Here is a 19,743-nt window from a genome sequence, read left to right on the forward strand (position 1 = left end):
GTTCTATTAATTGCATATGTTAAAAGATACACCAAAAAAGTAATTCAACAGATGAGATTGACAGTTTGGGTGACATTGTAACGAATGGTTTCATAAATGTAGCTCTATATTCAGGATGCATCTTGAGCAGAAACTGGCATTTTGAGGGTTAAAAAAAGCGTCTTCAGTTTCTCAGTAGTTTCTCTTTCTCACTAGATACACAGCACACTGAGCTGGACCTTAAGCAGTCTGGGCTACTGGGCTGGACGGAGTGCCTCACTGTCAACAAGCGCTGGCAGAGGGAGCAGATTGTTGAGGTAAATTTATGTTTATTGATTTATTCGCTTTTTTGTTGAAATGGAAATGTAGCAGACAAAAATAACACTGAGAATATTTCCCCCAGAAAAATAAATGTACAATAATGCAAGCTGGAAAAGTGTATTCCTTTATTTAAATATTTTATTGCACTTCTTAATTTTAAAATACCATGCTACTTATTAAATATACTACACATTCATCAGAGCTTCCACTGTACTAGAAATCATAAATGATAAAGCTTTATATTAAGCAGGACATTTGTAACGTGGGACCTATTTGAAAATAACCAGTACCCGAATAAAGGCTAGTTGGAATAATAATAATCATAATATTTATATTTTTATATTTGTTCTTTACAGATGGATTTTAAACTTCCAATAATTATGTCTTTGATGTGCTGTTTGTTGGACCAGATGAAAGGACATCAAGGTAGAGTGTATTTTAAAATCATAGCATTTACTAACTCTAGTTAAATATTAACCTTATTAATATAGTGGAGACCAGTTAAAAATAAAAACACAACCGAACAGACTACATTTAGATGTTATTCATTTAGATAATTGTTGCTTTGTGTGTATTATTATCATTAGCCATATATAATTAGTATCTGTAGAATAATGTTTATTATAACAAGAAGTAGAGGAAGATAAACAAAATTACATTTTACAAAATACATTACATTACAAAATACATTTTCATTTTTATATCATTTTAGGCCCAGGACAGATCAAAGCTCTTTACATACAGAATGAAATGCAGAACAGTGATACGAATTAGTAAAACAATGTAACACAACAACAACAAAACACTAACCATTACGTTTGAATTAAACAGTGTCACAGTACATCACTAGAGTAGTAAATGTGGTTAAGGGTTGTTTGTGTGTGAAATATCATTAGATGTGCCAGCTGAGCTCTGTCTGTCCTTACAGAGAAACACAAATGTGGTTCCTCTGGTTCTGAAACGTGCAAGGATTGCCTCACGTCCGGACCCAGCTGTGCGTGGTGTGCCGCGGAGGTACACAAATCCAAATTCATATGATATCAGAGCTCACAGAAACATGTTTTTATTATTCAGCAGTGCATGTATAGATATCATCGTGCTAATCAGAAACTGTTCTCTGTGTTTTTACGAAATGAAGTTACAGCTCCTTGCAAAAAATATATACAATCTGTATTTCAAAACTAAACGATGTGAAGGCTAAAAGTGAACTGATTCATATTTTAAACTTGGTACAACATGTGTAGTATAAGTGCAAGAGTAAGGGGTATGACAGTGTAGGGCATAAATAACCCAAATGATGATGAGGTTAATGTAAGGAACAATGGCTTATGTTAATGTATTTCAAACAGCAGACACAAAGGATTTTCAATGCGTCATCACAGAGAGAGCGCTTCTCGACTGTTCTGTTTAACAGGCATGTAAACTGTGCTGTTGTTGTATGAAGGAAAATACATGAACAGATTTCATGACCTGAGTAATAATACACTAGGGAAAGTAGTTCTACAGTATGTGCAAATGTTAGTTTGAAAGAGCTGGAATAAACTGCTTACTGAAAGGCAATTAAGCAGTTATATTTCATATTGTTTGTAAACTCGTTTCCCTTTTCTTTCATGTGTCATACATGTGGAAATGGATTTTGACATTCATTTTTGCCTTTTCCCTGTCTGTGCAATGTTTCTGTTTGTACATTTGCTCGGTGTGGGTTATTGGTTATTGCTTTGCGTTCGGTGAAGAACTTCACAGGAGCCGGGCTGCTGGTGTCCGGGCGCTGTGACAGTGTGCCGGGCCTTGTGCAGAAGGGCTGCCCAGAGGCCCAGATTGAAAACCCCAGGGGCTCCACTGTGGTGCAGCAGAATGACAATGTCACAGCTCGCCGCCGAGGGGAGGAGGCGAAGCCACGCAAAATCACACAGCTACAGCCCCAGAAACTGCTCTTAAACCTGCGTATAGGTAGGCACACAACATGCAGCTATATCATCCTGTCAAAATTCAAAAGAATACAAAAATTGTAGGCCATTGTTGTTTCTTTACACTGTTGTTGCATCTTTCGTGGTTTTTAACCGGGAGATTGGATCCTCTGCCAAAAAGAAGGATATGAGAGCAATATTAAAGTATATGGTACAGATACACAAGTATGTCCTCTTTCACAATGTATTGAAGACAAAACTGACTGGTGATGTGTTTTGTTGATGTTAATGGCAGAAAGCTGCACTCAGATATTGGTGTCTATTCACAGGGGAACCCCAGACCTTTGAGGTGAAGTTCAAAAGAGTGGAGGATTATCCTATTGACCTGTACTACCTTATGGACCTCTCCTACTCCATGGAAGATGATTTGGTTAATATTAAAAGGCTGGGCACTGATCTGATGAGTGAAATGAGGAACATCACAGATGACTTTAGGATTGGTGAGGATTTTCATTCTCTCGTTTCCTTTTGGACAAGGGGGTATTTGGAAAGTGAACAAAGATGCTGAGCAGACTGTCACTTGTCCCTGAAGGAGGGTGAGACAAAAGGATTGAAGTGGATGTGTAGGACTTAAGAATCCTTCACTTTAATCCTTCTCTTGCGTAATATGGTAATGTATCCTTCCCAGGTGAAATATTGTAAGGCTCTCAAAATTAAAGCTGCAGTACTTCATTCAATCCACTGACAAGATGACCTGTATACACTCTTGATTCAATAAGCAGTTTATTATTTTTAAGCCCAAATTGGTATTTCATTAACCTTGACTTTTGCCCTATATACTTATGATACTTTCTGACCCAATAATCAATCTTAGACTGAAAAAGCAGAAGTGTATCTGTGAAATATTACTGTTTTTGTTCAATCTTGCTTTGCTGGAATGCTTCCTTATATGGGGTTGTTGTACACCAAATTATTTGTGTAAATGGTTTTCCAAAGATGATCTAAATACAGTTAGGGAACCATGCCCGAGAACACCGTCTCCAAAGGCCTTGCGATAAACGATTCCTGACCACAGATTCCGTCTGCGTTTGTGAAAGAAAAATACCTCTACAGATGTCTTCTGCACCTTGTAGGGTTCGGTTCGTTTGTGGACAAGACTGTGATGCCCTACATCAGCACCACCACAGACATGCTGGAGAATCCGTGCAAGAGGAAAGAGGCCTGTGCGAGGCCCTTCAGCTTTCAAAACGTCCTCAGCCTGACGGAGAACGGAAGTCTTTTCAATGAGCTGGTGGGGAGGCAGCGTATTTCAGGAAACCTGGACTCCCCTGAGGGAGGCTTCGATGCTTTGATGCAGGCAGCAGTGTGTGAGGTGAGTAACAATCGATCACTCACCATGAACACCCAAACACAAGCCAACTGAGACAATATAAGAGTGCTTTGAACTGCCCCCTCTCAAAACAAGGAAAACAAACGCAAAGGAAAGCAGAATTTCTGTCCTTTCAGATCCTCACAGTTTTGTTGTTTTGTTTGCTTGGCGTGGATTCCCAGACACTTATTTAGATTTGGGGAAGTGGAATAGACAGACTGTACTCATGATGCCCCTACAGAATATAGAATAGCATAATGCGCAGATGAGTTTTGATGAATATTGTTGTGTTATTTTATTGTACTCATTTCAGGAGGACATTGGCTGGAGGAATGTCACCCGCCTGTTGGTGTTCTCCACCGACGCTGGCTTCCACTTCGCTGGAGACGGAAAACTGGGTGGAATAGTTTTGCCCAATGATGGAAAGTGTCACCTGAAAAACAACATGTACACGATGGGTCCATATCGGGTAGGTGGTCTAATATCATGTCAAACTACCAGTCCACACAGCACAAAACATATAGCGAATTACAACAAAGCAAATATTCAAAGGCAGACAGTTTTGTGATGCTGGATGGCTTAACGAGCAGAGTTTGATTCCAAGACTAGCCCATTCCACTGTGCTTCTCCCTGTTGTCGCCAGCACAATGGTAAGTGCGTTGGCTCTGTCAGTGTGTGTAGGAGGTAGCCCTCATGCAAACACAACCGGCTGGAGTTAACCTTCCACTGTCAAGCTAACTATCCTCTGGCCCACCCAGAATAAAGCTGTTCACAAATCCGATGCTAGACAGTATTATAAAAACTCCATTCATGACAACCACGTATATTCTTAACTACGTATATATTAGGTCTATCTGCAAAAGTGCTTGATTATATATTGTATCTGTGCTGTTGGCGTTCGGGATCATTCGGAAATAATGTTTCTGTGCTGTCTTACTCCGCAGGACTATCCGTCTGTCGGTCATCTCGCCCAGAAGTTAAGTGAGAGTAACATTCAGACCATCTTTGCCGTAACCCATGATGTTCTGCCTGTATATGAGGTGTGAGTCAAAAATGAGTCGAGCAGAGGTACACTTGAGCAGGACATGCCTTTGAGATGACCGGCTGGGGTTCCCCTTCAAGCTAACTATCCTCTGGCCCACCCAGAATAAAGCAATACAGTATTTTCACAGTTAGTGAATTGTACTGGTCATTTTGGTGTAAAAACAAAACCCCCTGACACAATTGTTTGAAATCAGATCATCACATAATTGAGGTAGGCATACACATGCTCTGCTGCATCTATATTTGTGCATTTGTTTCAGTTGATTTGTCTTCTTTTCAGAGCTTGCAGTACCTCTTACCAAAGTCTGCAGTCGGGATTCTCTCAAACAACTCCCATAACGTACTGCAGCTGATCATTGATGCCTATAGTGTGAGTGGATGCTTTCTCTTGTCTAGTTGTGAGCTTCAGTCATTTCATTCTCAAAGCATTATAAATCTCTGCAATTGAGTTGTGTTTTGGATGTTGTCAGTCTAGTAACTTGATGAAGGACAATAAAGCACAAAGTAGACATATATATAGTCTCCGGGACTAATTTCAGAAAACATTGACAAATTGTTTAGTCCACTGTTGTATTCAGCTTTTAGACAGCAAGTTATTTCTGTCTCATTTCATGATACTGCTTTGACAATCCTTACTCTTGTAGATTGGATGGGCGTTTTTAAAGTACTCCTTTTTTGGAACTGTGATGATTATTTCTACACAGAACAGCTGTATACATCATGACAGTCCATTACCGAGTTAGAATGATATCTAAAAGCAGGCAATTTGTGGCCCCTGTGAATTATTTTGATAAGTTCACTTTGGTTTGCTGGTCTGGTCTTCCCCCAGGCCCTCACATCAGAAATCCTCATGGAGAACAGCAGATTACCTGAGGGTTTCCAGATCAGTTACACCACACTCTGCAAAGACAACAGGAGCCGGTCTGGGGAAGAGGGCCGGAAATGCGCCAACATTTCATTCGGCGACGAGGTGTGTGCCTTCTCCACTGCGCGACCCCGGGACTGTCCTGTTCTGCTGATTGTCATACCCTGTTGTCGATTCTCCGGTGTGTCTGAACGTTTGTTTCTCTCGATTCGTTTTGTGCGTGTCTGTGTAGGTGACATTTACCATAAGCATTGTTGCACACAAGTGTCCGAGAGGTACCGATGACTTCCGAGTCGCATTCAAAGCTCAGGGTTTCAGTGAGGAGGTGGAAGTTGTCCTGAAGCCAATCTGTCAGTGCGAGTGTCACAAGGACAGAGTTCCACACAGCCCCAAGTGTAATAATGGCAGTGGGGCCTATGAATGTGGGATCTGCAGGTAGGTTTCACACCCTCCATCTCAGTTTGAATTGGTATGTTTCTTAACAATAGGATAAGTATGGGATTCAGCAGTGGTTAAGCATTCCCTTACGGTTTAATTATTTTGGTTTAAGGTGCAACGCCGGTCATGTTGGTAGCTTCTGTGAGTGCGACACCGATGAAGCCAACGCCATCCATATGCTGGACTCCTGCAGGAAGGACAACGGCTCAGAGACCTGCAGCTCGAACGGGGAGTGTGTGTGCGGCCGCTGTGTGTGCCACAAGAGCAGGAGAAATCCCAGCCACCTCTACTATGGCAAATACTGTGAATGTGATAACTTCAGATGTGACCAGCATCAGGGCTTGATCTGTGGAGGTATTACCGAGGAGCGTTGTTTAAATGTCGGCCTGTTCGTTCATTTTGTGCCGTGCAGTCATAATAAAGACATAATTCAGCTGCTGCTAAAAATCAAATCAAGGGTTTATCATGTCACTAGTGGTGTTTAACTATTGGCAAAGGTTATAAAGTCTGTAGGTATTAGTAGGTATAGGTCAAGGTAGAAACATTTGCTTAGTAATGGTCTGACAGGCGTGTCATTCTGTACAATGCAAAGCCAAGACAAATGATGCACTGACCCACTCGTACTCTGTGGTTTTCAGGCCAAGGGCAGTGCGATTGCGGCGTGTGTAAGTGCTTCCCAGGGTTTGCTGGAGACGCCTGCGATTGCCCTCTGAGCACCGCCACGTGCCAGGCCAGGACAGGCCAGCTGTGCAACGGCAGGGGGAACTGCACCTGTGGGGTGTGCGTCTGCAGCGACAGTCGATTCCAGGGGCCCACCTGTGAGATATGCCCCACGTGCTCAGATGTGTGTGCTGTACACAGGTGGGGGCGCTGTGTTAAGTTACTTCCGTTGCCTGGACACTGCATGGGGACTTGGCCCTGATCTGTCTTTATGATTTATTATTTTGTTGATCACTGATTCAGCCTAGAAAGAAAAACGATTGTTCCAGTTTGATTTTCACTTTGACAATCACGCTGTTCAGACCCTGTTCATTCATCACATTTTGAAAGCTCTCCCAGTGATACCTTGTCCCCCACCCCGACAGGGATTGTGTTCTGTGCAGGGTCTTCAACGGGGGCTTGAGGCAGGAGGACTGTGAGAGGCAATGCAGTCACTTGAACATCACCCTGGTACAGGAGAGTGCCAACCTGCCACGAGCACACCACAGCGGTGGCCTACAGAAGTGCAGGGAGAAGGACGAGGACAGCTGCTGGGTCCACTTTGTGTATCAAGATGAGCACACAATCCAACACCCGCAGGTTCATGTCGCTAAAAAACGAGGTGCGTGCCTGATTTGTGCATTCACTTTTTTATTTTGTTTGTTTATTTTTTCTCTTTCTTATTTGGTGTGAGTGAACCTTGCAGTACGTGTCGGCACTGGTAAAGGAAAAACGTCGCGATGCACAGCTCCACCCAGCAGAGCGATAAAAGAGCAGGTCTTCAGATGTGGAAGTTTATCACTGTACTGATTATACCGAGGGGTTACGTCACCTGTATCGAGCTCATGTACACGATGAGCGATGAGTCCCGTTACACCTATTTATTAGAAAATGCATTCATGGCCTCTTACACTGTGATTACACATTAACAGAAACTGTGCCAGGATAAAGCTTTGAGAGAGAATTTGCAATGCGATAAAAAAGTAGTTAAATATGTATTCGTGTTGCCACCTCAAAAAGCATTTCAGTGAAGTGCTTACAATTTGCAAACATTAACCAAATGAGTCCTCAAGCAAGGCTAGATCTGAGGTCAACAATATTTTGTTTAAACAAGATGGTAAGTGCATGTTTTTTATATTGGCCACTATATACACATATTTTTGTTGTTGTTTTGTTTATTTGCGTTTTGTGTAAGGAGACACACAGGTTTGGTCTATGACTGTATATACACCGATCAGCCATAACATTATGACCACCAGCACGTGAACATTTTGTCCTCAAAGTTGATGTGTTAGAAGCAGGAAAAATGGGCAAGCGTAAGGATCTGAGCGACTTTGACAAGGGCCACATTGTGATGGCTAGACGACTGGGTCAGAGCATCTCCAGAACTGCACTCTTGTGGGGTGTTCCCGGTCTGCAGTGGTCAGTACCTATCAAAAGGAAAAGCGGTGAACCAGCGACAGGGTCACGGGCGGCCAAGGCTCATTGATGCACGTGGGGAGCGAAGGCTGGCCCGTGTGTCCGATCCAACAGACGAGCTACTGTAGCTGAACCTGCTGAAAAAGTGAATGCTGGTTCTGATAGAAAGGTGTCAGAACACACAGTGCATCGCAGTTTGTTGCGTATGGGGCTGCGTAGCCAAGGACCAGTCAGGGTGCCCATGCTGACCCCTGTCCACTGCGCCCTGCCACAAAGCAAAAATGGTTCAGGAATGGTTTGAGGAACACAACAATGAGTTCAAGGTGTTGTCTTGGTCTCCAAATTCCCCAGATCTCAATCCAATCGAGCATCTGTGGGATGTGCTGGACAAACAAGTCCGATCCATGGAGCCACACCTCACAACTTACAGGACTTAAAGGATCTGCTGCTAACGTCTTGGTGCCAGATACAACAGCACACCTTCAGAGGTCTAGTGGAGTCCATGCCTCGACGGGTCTGGGCTGTTTTGGCGGCAAAAGGGGCACCTATACAATATTAGGCAGGAGGTCATAATGTTATGGCTGATCGGTGTATATTCTTCAAATCTATTTTTTTTTCCCCGCAGCATAACGCGAAACATAAAAGAAGCACACCGTCACATTATAGAAGGCAAGTTAGTAAGCTAGCTAGTTTCTGTCTAGTATCTTTGAAGACAGATAGAACAATAAGAAATGTTTCTAACGAATCCATGCAGTGTATTGACCAGTGTGGCTGCCTCTGCCAGCAGAGTGTCCCTCGGGCCCAGATGTCCTGCTCATCATCGGGGTGCTGAGCGGCTCCATCGTGCTCGTTGGAGTGGCCCTGCTCATCATCTGGAAACTGGTCACTACCATCCACGACAAGAGAGAGTTTGCCAAGTTCCAGAAAGAGATCGTAGACACCAAGTGGGATATGGTGAGTAAACAGCTTAAATGCAAAACGTGTCTTTTCAAAGTGTGTGTGTTTTTTTATAGTGCCCTCATGCATCTATGAATAAGGAATCAAAACTAGAACCATCTATACATTTCAATACAGATAATAGTCTGGTTGTAGTGGATTGTTACGGTACTGTTGTTAAAGATGGTTAAAGGTCACACAAGGCTGTCGTTTATATGGGTTTTGTAGTTCTGGTATTAGATCATAACAGCTTCTAAACACCCAATAGCAAATAGCTGTCACTCTCACGCTTAAAACTGCACCACAGAAGTGAAACTGGTATTAATTAACCAAACTGCAACTTTTGAGTTGAATGACTGAAAATGTTGAAGATCAAATGTTTAACTGTGTTTCACTCTTGCCTTTCTGTCTTAGTGTCACTTCTCTCAATGGAATACATTATGTTGTAAAGGTTATGGATAGTTTCTGGATTATTTGGTGTGTTTATGGTAACCGGACTTTTCATTTTATTTCAGGGTGACAACCCAATCTACAGGAGTGCTGTTACAACTGTTCTCAATCCCAAATATAAGGCCCAGTGATGGTATTGTCACAATGTTGTACATTTTAAATCCATTGAAGAAACAAAACGAAAAAGGGTATTTTGTTATGTAAAATGGGACCGCATGGACAAAAAATTATAAATGCCGTGTACGTGCCTTTTTATGACATCACTTTGTTTTACTTATCTGTTGCCTTCATTTTCAAGTCACAATAAAGACTCTCTTTCCTTGTGACTGAAAACAGTAAAAATCGATTTCAAATGAATAACAGTATTTGGAAGCAGACCACAGACTCTGAGCTTGTTTCTCCGGCACTAAGCTTTGTACTAGATAGTGTCCAGATCATTTCCTCTTCAAAGCTTCCCACAAAGGAGAGTGCTGGAGTTATTCTGAGCAAAGTGCGTTACTCTCTTTTGTCACATAATTTCAGCAGGAAAAGAGTCATAACCTGATGGCGTTTTCAAACAGCGTCTGTCTCTCCAGGAGGCAAAGTCTCCTGTTAACGAAATAAGCATTGTGATGTCATTGTGAAGTATTCTCTAAATAGCTACATCCAACGACAATTACATTTTCTGTAAAAACAAACATAACAGGCACGATTCCTTTGAGGTACTAAGTCCAAACAGAAAGTCTAATTTACAGAGAAATAAAGGGGTTTTCCACATGTGGCTTGTTTGTTTATTTTCTCTTTTGCGGATCTGAAGGAGGATTCAGATATCAGCAGTATTTGCTTCTCCTCCCTCTGTTTTGCTGACAGGGTCATTTTTAAGATCAGCGTGGAAAATGTTGGTAGTTTAACAGTAATTGTGTAGTTTGAGACCTGTCAATCTCTTATACTCGCACTCCCTTTTCTAGTAGCTGTAATTAGAAAGTTCAATTCTTGTGTCAAGCGTGTTGGAAAAATACCAAATTATATGTGTCTACTTGGTGTGTGTCTATAAGAACCTCCCCACATTCTGAGAGTCAAAATGATATTCTTTAAAAACATTGATTAATATATATATATATATATATATATATATATATATATATATATATATATATATATATATACACACATCTGTCAGATCTCAGATTATTTTAAAGAATCAATTGCCACGCAGATTTTAAGTACAATGTATGCTTTAACTATATCATGGGCTAGAGTTTGCTCCTAACAATTTGTTAGAAACCATGTTGGTGAAGGATTAAGTTTGGGATTAAAGTAATGCTGGACAAAGTTTGGAGTAGGCAATTCCAGGTTTTAATTCCATCCCAGGTTTTAGTGATTTAACTGAAGTAATTTTTTTTAATAAAATATCAAATCACCTGTTTATTCCAGGCCTGTTTATCTGATACCCTTATCCTGTGTGATGTAGTTACAAAATATATTCATTTCAAGCAACCAAATACAGTAAGAGTAAGAATAATAATGTTTTAGTCCTAATTGGATTTTTAAGTCACTTGGCAACATCAAGGACTGAGGGGTGCAGTCCTTCCACAGCTGATCTTCTTAGGTGACCCATTAAAGCATAACCCTGACCTTTCTGGAAGTCTGGGTTCACTGTGAAATCGCAACCAAGTCTAGCCCTTGTCTGAAAACAATATTGAATTTCGATTGGATTGAATATTGGATTGGGGGTGATTAGGTTGGGAAATAAAGATGGGATTGGGTTTAGAGATTGGATTAGTGTCTGGGATGTTGTAGACTCATTTTGCATAGTTAAGTTCATTTTTGGAATATACTTTTACTTATATACATGGCTATCTAACATGTTTTGAATCTTTGCCAGTAGTAAGCAGTAATAAAGGACAATCCCATTCAATTCCACAAGGTGGAGACAAGGATGAGGTTTGCATCAGAATCACGTGACATCTCTTATACAATGTGCTGCACATGCACAAAGGCATGATACAGGCTGCTGTGGACTCTAAACATTACAACCAGGTGTACAAATCTGTCTGAACAGAGTCTGAATACTAGGAGGAATAACAATAATAGTAATACAGATAAAGAGCATATCTCTGATTTCCCATATGTTTGGTCACTAACTAAATTAGCCGAGCACACAAGGTCCCATGCATCCCAACCTGTCTCCTCCTGAGCAGATGGTATGTGTCGAATGGCTTCTCGCTGGGGGCAGGGTAGCTGGCCCCCAAGGTGGAAACTGAGATGGGTAGACAGGGCCTCTGGGTATTTATGATCTGGTTCCTATTAGGTTGCCTTCTGATGTAATACTATACTGAGGTTCAAATCTCTCAATTTACTGTGATGGATTTTGACACAATCAAATGGCCACAGAGCTCAAGTGATTCTCTCTGCTGTCCCACAACATGATTACTGCAGCAGGTAGTATTGCTTGTATGTGTGGGAGGTGTGGATAGAGTTTACCCCAGTTCCCATTCAGGGAAGCATCCACCATATGCCCCCTGCAAGATCTGCTGTCATTTGGAAAAATATTCATTAATACAGAAACTTGAATGCTCGTTTGTCTCATCAAATTGTAAACTATGGAGAGATCGGTACAATTGTTGGATATTGATCAATTCCTTGTTGTGGCATTTCACAGCAAGCGGTGTGCAGGTCGATCTTACGGTAACGGATGTGTTTGCAGATGTTGAAGTTAATTGGTGGCACACAGAAGCCACACTGTCCGTACTGACAATCTCTGGTCTGCCCGCCTGCGGCCGCCTCCCCCCTCCTGATGAGAAGAGAGTAGAAGGAAGCAGGGATGTAGGAGACAAGAGCAAGTGCCAGGACTGTGAAAAGACACCATCAGGCGAACAGGCTGTGTCACATCAGTGGTGTCTTTGTGAAGAGCAGCAGTTAGAGAGGGGAGAGGAGCTCTTCAGAGCAGAGACAGCAGCTGAAAATACACAGAGAGGAGGAGGCACTCCTGCAACACACGATGACAGTCAATACATGAACAGAGATAAAGGGCAACAATAATGTTTGTGTCCTAAGGTAGGTGGCAGGGGTTATTCCCGGTGAATTGGAGCCTTAACACGAACACTGTTTATTCCTCTTTGAAGAGAAAATACATCCATGTGAAACAAATGCAGCAAAACATCAGGTTAATTTAATTTTCTCTTACATTATAATGGAACACATTGCTTATGATTTTCTTTACCTTCTTCAAACACATGGTATTATTCAAAGAGATAGGGATGCTGAACCCAGGCCCCTGTATAAATAATAATCATATTTATATATATATATATATTATTATTTATTTATTTTTTAAATGTATTGGCAGATTCCCTTATCCAGGGTGACTTGCCGTTTACACAAGAAACAAAGCGTTATAAAAGTACAGTAGTACAATTATTACAAAATAAATGTCCTCAATAATAATAATAATGAATTAATAAAACACAACGCCAAACACCCAGTAAATGCTTAAAGCAGATTTATACTTGTCAGACTTCATACATGTACATAACTGCACATATGAGTTACACGTGCTGATGGGTGAACATTGTACTGACACATGCAATATGCTTCCACCTGATCATATAACATAATAATAGTAATTCCTTGAACAATATCAGCCGGTGCTCAAGCTTCACACTGAATATAATTGTAGTAGTGCTGTAATCAACAGATTTCTGCGAGAGAGACTGTTATTACAGCCTTTGAGATATTTACTATCAGTGTCTGGGAAAACAGGCCCTCGTGTAAGTGTATGACTTTGCTTGCTGTTGACATTCTGGCTGGCCAAGAGATATGCTGTTGGTTAAAGTAGTTATTTCCAGAGAGTGAAAGAAGGTTTTTCTCCCGGGGAGGAGCGTGTACACTGAGCTGACAGGCCGCAGAAAGCAGGAGCCAGAACTCCAGAGAGAACGAACAGTAATGAGATCATTCCTTCCCTAACCAGTCCATTACTGTGGTCCCCTTAGGACAAGACAGCCAGTGCACGAGGACTTATTAAAATCAAGGCCTAAATATATATATATATATTTATATGTAGAGAGAGAGAGAGAGAGAGACCTTTATTTTGATAGCGAATGGGCAGGCCTTTGAAAAGATTTCATTAGTGGTGCTTCCAGGAGTAAGGTGACAAAAACAGCTGTTAGCTTGTCCTGGTGAATAAAAATGTAAGATAAAATTGGAACTTCTATTGTCAGCACACTGTGTGCATCGGCACAATTTTCTCTGCACAATATCTGACTGAATTCAAGCCCTCTTTCCATTTTTTTTTCCCATCCTAGGTAAACAGGTTTCTAGGTTTCTAGGTTTTTTTAAGTTATGGGTATGGGATACGAATTCAACACTTTTAGAAAAGGGGAGATAGGACATCCATCAGCAGGATGGGCTTTTGTTTCCAGATTCACGGGCTGAGAAACAAGCAGGGAATCGGCTCCTAAGGGAGGAACGAGCAATGCCTCCAGTGAAGTGTGGATATGCTTCCTACACAGCTCAAGGTGATTGGTTTTATTTCCTTGTTGATAATAAATACAACATGCTGAAGGCACATTAAGGCAGATGGAGACATAAACCAAATTCAAAGCAATGCTAGTTACATTCGTGCGTAGAATTTGGCACCTTAAAGAAGCAGGAAGGAACAAAACCCATAGAAAGTAAGGTTTTATGATTATGTTAGCATCCCTTAAAAAACCCGGGCCTGCTCAGATATTAGTACTTCAGCAGACACAAAGCAGTGCAGGCACACTGGATACAGGAATGTGTTTGTCTGGAATTTAGTTCATCATAAATAGCAGCAGCATTGTGTATAAAACTAACATGGAAAAATCATTTTTTATTCAGTGCAGTGCTATCAGACTTGCAATAACTTCTTTCACTCTCGTCTAAGATGGGCACTCAAATCCTCGAGTGAAGGTACTGTGCCCATCAGTACAGAGGATTGGGGCGGGGGAGGTGGATTATTTTTTTATTATGCCCTTGAATACGATTACATAAGCTATTATAGATTTAATTCTTACCCAATTCAAGACTAGATTCAACTGACAGCAAAATTATACATTTTTTTCCACCTACTCTTTGTCTTTGGATTATTTGTTAAAATTAGAAAACAGAGAACAGATTGGTCCTGTGGTGTGCCACCGACCTGACCCCCCCCCCCCTCCTTATTTTGCAAAGATCTGATCATCTTCATAGTCTGAGATAATAGGACAATGTCAGGCTTGTTACCCTTTTTATGTTTCAGAGTCTGTGGATACGTCGAACCTCTTAGGAAATTAAATTTAATTGAAAAGCCTAATGAATCTCAAGGATCCTTCAGAATACCACACAGCTTAAAAAAGGGAATACTTTCCCATATGTTTGTTTGTTTCTACTGCTCCTCAATTTATTAGATTTTGTCTCACTTATTTCATGGTTTCATTGATGCTAATAACAGATCAGCCTAAAAGGAAATTAATATTGAAAGATTCTCTTGTACTCTGGATTGATTCGAGTGCGAACTCTCATTTCGATTTGCAGTCACCATCGACATCACCATCTGGATCTCCACTCACACTTTTTTCTTTTCTTTTTTCAAATATGTCACTTCAAGGCCTGTTAGTTAACTCAGATATACTGCTGTAGACTGTTGTGTAGGTATGTGTACAAGTTATAAACACTTAAATCTGTGAAAGTCACAAATTAACTCAACATGTGGAGCAATAACCATCCATGATCCTGACATTAAAAATAATAAATGAATGCTGAAAATATCCCTATGTTTTTGTACATAATTAAAACATTATTATTAAATCAATCCTGCTCAGATATTGGCACTTTCATACTGACACTATGCAGGCCAGGAATCTGGAATCTTAGTCTGGAATTTAGTTAATCATAAAAAGCAACAATATATAACACCTATACTGCCAATTAATTTGTTTTCAGTACAGTGCAGCTATCATACTTGCAATACAAAATAAACTTGCAACTTGGGCTTTGTAACTTCTATCGTTGAGCTAGTGTATTTCCTAAGGCACTATACAGTGGAGAGAATTCAGGGTAGTATTTCATTTCCTCGTCCCCAATACCGATTTTGCTTTTCATTATTTACTGCTAATGACATATTACTAAAGTCCTTGTAAACATATATAGATTTCCTGGACTACCACCGATTGTACAGGTGCTGTCTGATTGACGTGTGCCATGTCTCGATATTGACAATATGGATGTGATGCCCGTCATCGATCTTAACTTGGTCTCTTGAAAATTAAGGGCGTCTCCAATAAAGCTGAAATGTAATTCAGTATTACATTTGATATAAGAGAACAGATGTAAAATGTTAATCAGACTATAATTTTGTTTTGTTTTCCAACTCACTTATAAACACACACAATTACCATGTGCATATAGTTATTTTGTGACTTCAGAACGAGGTGTTAACAGCAGACACGGTTGCTCTGCTCTAGTTAATGTAACTTAGGTGTTGCAGGAATGGCTGGAAACTGCAACCTCTGTGAAAGTGTTTTTTTATAATTATAATTATTATGTAAATAACCCCCACCACACACACAGGCCTCCCTAAATCATCCAGTTCCTAGTCAAACAAGATCTGTGCCTGAGATTTCATCAGGTAATTGTGCTTACTTGCATTCAACATTTCTGTCAGTGCATCAACACTGACACTGTTTTATATATATATATACACCATCACCATCACCCTATGCCAACTGCTGGATGAAGGCTCCCCAAGATGATTCCACTTGCGTCTATCTACAACTTTCTCTTTTCCATGTCACGCCTGCAAAGTGTATGATTTCATCTTCCCATCTTCTACGTGGTTCTGTCTTTTTTCCAGCTCTTGGGGATCCATTCAGTTGCCCCCCTTGTCCATCTCTGATCAGTTCTTCCAGCCTTGTGCCCGGCCCATTGCCATTTTAACATGGCCACTCTTTCAACAATGTCACTCATGCTGTTTTTCCTCTGTTTAGAAATACATTACTGTACTATCAGGCCGGTGGTATTTTAATTTCAGCAACTGCCAAACACATTGGTCAAAAACACTGTTGTACACTGATGATCGATTCCTTAAATGTCCAGACACGTTTGTGTTCCAAACAGTCAGGAAATACGATCATTTCCAACAGGCGCTATCTGCACAGACAGGCACACTTCAAGATGGCCATTGCCCGTGGGGGCTCTCTCCACCGGTGCCCAGGTGCCCCCGCCGCCCAGTGCCATGTGCGCCGCGCTGGGGAACTTTCTGCGCCGAGCCGTGAGCTCACCAGCCCGGCTCTCCACAGGTGATTGGTGCCACTCGCCGGCCAATCACAGCGCGCCTGCGTGCCATTGCAAAGTTGTTAACCCCATACCGGAGTCTGCTCTGGCTTGGGCAGCTTTTAATCTTCTTCAAATAACGCTCTGGTGTTTTTTTCCTTTCCCCCCCTCTCTCCCTCTCTCCCTCTCTCTCTCTCCTGATCTCCATACCCGCTCGGCACTGCGAAAGCGATCCCTTATCACAGGACGCCGGAGAGCCACCGGAGGGGAACAAATAGAGAACATGTTTGACAATCATTTTGCTGCATGGCGTTTGTTGTTTGCTAAACACCAACTATGCCTCGTATCTGTGGGGGATCGTGCCGGGCAGGATTGCCATCACCCACCCTGGCTGCCTGGCGGGTAAGTTTGTCTTTTATTCGCGCATTTGTGGAGTGTGTTGTGCGTTTGCGGGGTGATGATGCTAATTGTGTTTTAATGCCTGAAAACGAGCGTCTCCTCTGCCTCGCCGTGTCAATTCCGCCCATGGTGTCGCGTCAATCCCTGATTTCTGGCAAATGTTACAGCAAAGTCCCTCGCCTTGCTCTTTTCGCATATCCACAGATACCCATTGAGAGTTTTTTTTTTTTTTTTTAATGTTGCTGCTGTTTCAGTAGCACGAAAACGACAAACTTCAATCCATCTTGTTGGACTTTCCCCCCCCCCCCTCTCTCTCTCTCTCTCTCTCTCTCAGATGGAGAGAAATGCCTGCAACGCAAAATGCGTACGTTGCACGGTTTCACATATAAGTAATGTGCATTCCCCAGAAAGGTCCGTCATCCCCCCGATCTGCGTGCAGTTTTCCCTCGACCTGCTGGAAAAGAAAGGGAAGAGCAATGTCCGTGTTTGTGGGAGAGGGAAACTGTCCTTGCCCGTGTAAAGGTGGAGGTTGACATATTTAGCACGGCTGCTATTAAGTTATGATGGTGGCTGTCTGCGATAATGCACGGCTCCAGCAGATACTTTTAATTTGATCGCGGCTGCATTTGATGAGTATTTGCGTGCAGATGGGCAGGGTGTCGTTTCCCCCCCAGGCTGGGTCGGTAGGGTGTCCTGCCGTCTCATTTGGGGGGTTTGGGGGGCTTTTGCGCACGGTGGGAGATCAGCTTTTTGTTCGCATCGATGTGTGATGGTGGCGCTGTGGGGCTCTCCGGTCTAGGAGCTTTAATTTGTCAATTTTAATGAAAGACGGGAAAAGCGGGACGATGGCATTGTGCACAGTTGATTTTTGTGCTGGGGCGGAGACGGATGATGTGTGTAGGCTGTAGCTGCTCGTCTTTGTTTTTGCTCTGAAATCATTGTGGGGATGCCCCAAGGCACCTCGGCCGCCTGTGATCTAATTGCAGTTGATACACTGTAGCCCCGCCTATCCAAAATACTGTATCTGTTGATCAGTTTCCCTTTCTTGCAAACCGTAGGTCTCAAGGGGAAACGTGTGCTATTGACAACTGGACTTGGCCACCTCGTTAGTAATATGGCATTTGTCTGCGTTTTAAGGCACATTTTGCCACCTCTCAGTTCTCCCCTCTGAAAGCCTGGTCTTTGTCTTACTGGTTGTTTGTGCCTTTTTTCTGTGCTCTGTCTGAGAGAAGCTAAAGTCATGACAAACCACAGATGCTGTTGGTTTCGCATGGCTTTTCCTCAGCACACCTTGTGGTGTCCAGTTTTCCTCTGGCAGTGGACATGCCCTTTCTTTTATGTTCAGTGCATCCTCCACTCGGTATTGGCTGTAGCCCTCCTGCATTCCTCCAATCTGACCTAATTTTGTTTGATAAGGACGGGGGAGAATTCAACACCCTTTTGTTCCTTATCTTTGGATTTATTTGATGTTTGGGGGGGGGGGGGTGCATTTCTGAATTGGCTGATGAAAAATGTATGCAATTCTTTTTTTTTTTTTCATTTTTCCAGGTAGATTGGGAGGGTATGGCTTTGTTAACTCTGTGGGAGGGGGATAGGGTGGAGGGCACTGGTAATGCAGATTTATATAGGTATATATGTGTGTGTTGTCTAAACTTAATTAAAAAAACAAACAAACAAAAATCCCTTTGACTAAAACAAACCTACATCTATGAGAAAGGAGCAGTGTAAAATGCATGTCTGTATTGGTAATTTGTTAAAATGTCATATGGTATCTCTGTTAAGATATGCATACCTGCTTAAAGCCCAGAAGTAGCCCCCTGCTTAATAAATATTTATCCTACGGTGAGCATTGTCATGTTTGTCTGTGGTATGCGCAAAAAACAAAGTGCCAGGTGTAAGCTGAGGATTACAAATAATAATAATGAATGTGTGAATAGTGTTTCCCGGCCTCTGACTTCGTCCAGTGTAAACCGTGATTGAGAGATGCTCTGGGTTTGAGGTAACAAGTGGCGGACATGGCTGATTTTTTGATTGCCGTTTAAAATCCATCAAGCTATTTTATCCCATGGATACAAGCGCAAGCCAGAACACGAGGGAATGTCGTATTTGAACTTGAGTAGAGTTAATGCATACATTTAACTAGATATGCTTAAGAGTGTGTTTTTTATTAGGAATGAGTGCAATGTGCTAAAATATTTTTGCTCTGTAGCCAAATGTTTGGATCCAGTGTAGGCATATTTCCCTGTCAATTTAGGGTTTAATTAACTGTTGTAGGTAGGTAGGGGGGGGCCTTGCTTTACCTTTTTTGCATTTATATAGATCCAAGTATAGAGGAAGCAATACAAATGCCAATACACTATGACTCCAGACCACCAAATCCTCCATTCCCCCCCCCCCCCCCCCATAAAGGAAAAATCCACATAATGGTCTGCCTTTGTGCCTTTGTGTCTAGAGCTTCCATGCATTGAAGGGCACCATGAAATTATTGTGTCAGGACAGGAAGCCCACTGGTAGAGCCGTAGACGTGCCAAAAAGAATGGCAGATTAGGGCGGGACAAACTAAAGGCCCATTGAGTCTTCCCCTAAATATGTTGCTGGCGTCTCCAGTTGTTGATTTTTGCAGGTTATGTTCCAATTTTATCAATTCAAAGGTACAATCCTGCCTT

General features: G+C 41.9%; 2 protein-coding genes across 2 annotated transcripts in view; both read left to right on the top strand.

Annotated features, from left to right (window-relative positions):
* The first annotated feature begins 228 nt into the window (after positions 1-228).
* LOC136763602 (integrin beta-1) lies at positions 229-10,183 on the top strand. Its single transcript, XM_066717724.1, has 16 exons — positions 229-296; positions 657-726; positions 1,229-1,314; positions 2,034-2,250; positions 2,537-2,707; positions 3,341-3,579; positions 3,890-4,045; positions 4,521-4,616; positions 4,901-4,990; positions 5,450-5,590; positions 5,718-5,920; positions 6,036-6,277; positions 6,562-6,784; positions 7,009-7,244; positions 8,829-8,995; positions 9,493-10,183. Exons 2-16 carry the CDS (start codon positions 657-659, stop codon positions 9,556-9,558), a joined length of 2,403 nt encoding a protein of 800 aa, XP_066573821.1. The 5' UTR covers positions 229-296; the 3' UTR covers positions 9,559-10,183.
* A 6,609-nt stretch (positions 10,184-16,792) lies between these two features.
* The window catches only part of LOC136763613 (enhancer of polycomb homolog 1), a 54,851-nt gene continuing 51,900 nt past the window's right edge, over positions 16,793-19,743 (top strand). The window contains exon 1 of the mRNA XM_066717756.1: positions 16,793-17,080. The gene's annotated coding sequence lies outside the window, so the exon portion shown is untranslated. The remainder of the gene's footprint in view (positions 17,081-19,743) is intronic.

Source organism: Amia ocellicauda, chromosome 2 (genome assembly GCF_036373705.1).
Source record: "Amia ocellicauda isolate fAmiCal2 chromosome 2, fAmiCal2.hap1, whole genome shotgun sequence".
In the NCBI taxonomy this organism is placed as follows: Eukaryota; Metazoa; Chordata; class Actinopteri; order Amiiformes; family Amiidae; genus Amia; species Amia ocellicauda.

Bases quoted from the DNA above. Each gene is read 5' to 3' on its own strand.
- LOC136763602 (XM_066717724.1), top strand. From the start codon at position 657: ATGGATTTTAAACTTCCAATAATTATGTCTTTGATGTGCTGTTTGTTG. The intron at 727-1,228 runs GTAGAGTGTATT...CTGTCCTTACAG, and splicing joins CCAGATGAAAGGACATCAAG to AGAAACACAAATGTGGTTCC. The intron at 5,591-5,717 runs GTGTGTGCCTTC...GTGTCTGTGTAG, and splicing joins ACATTTCATTCGGCGACGAG to GTGACATTTACCATAAGCAT.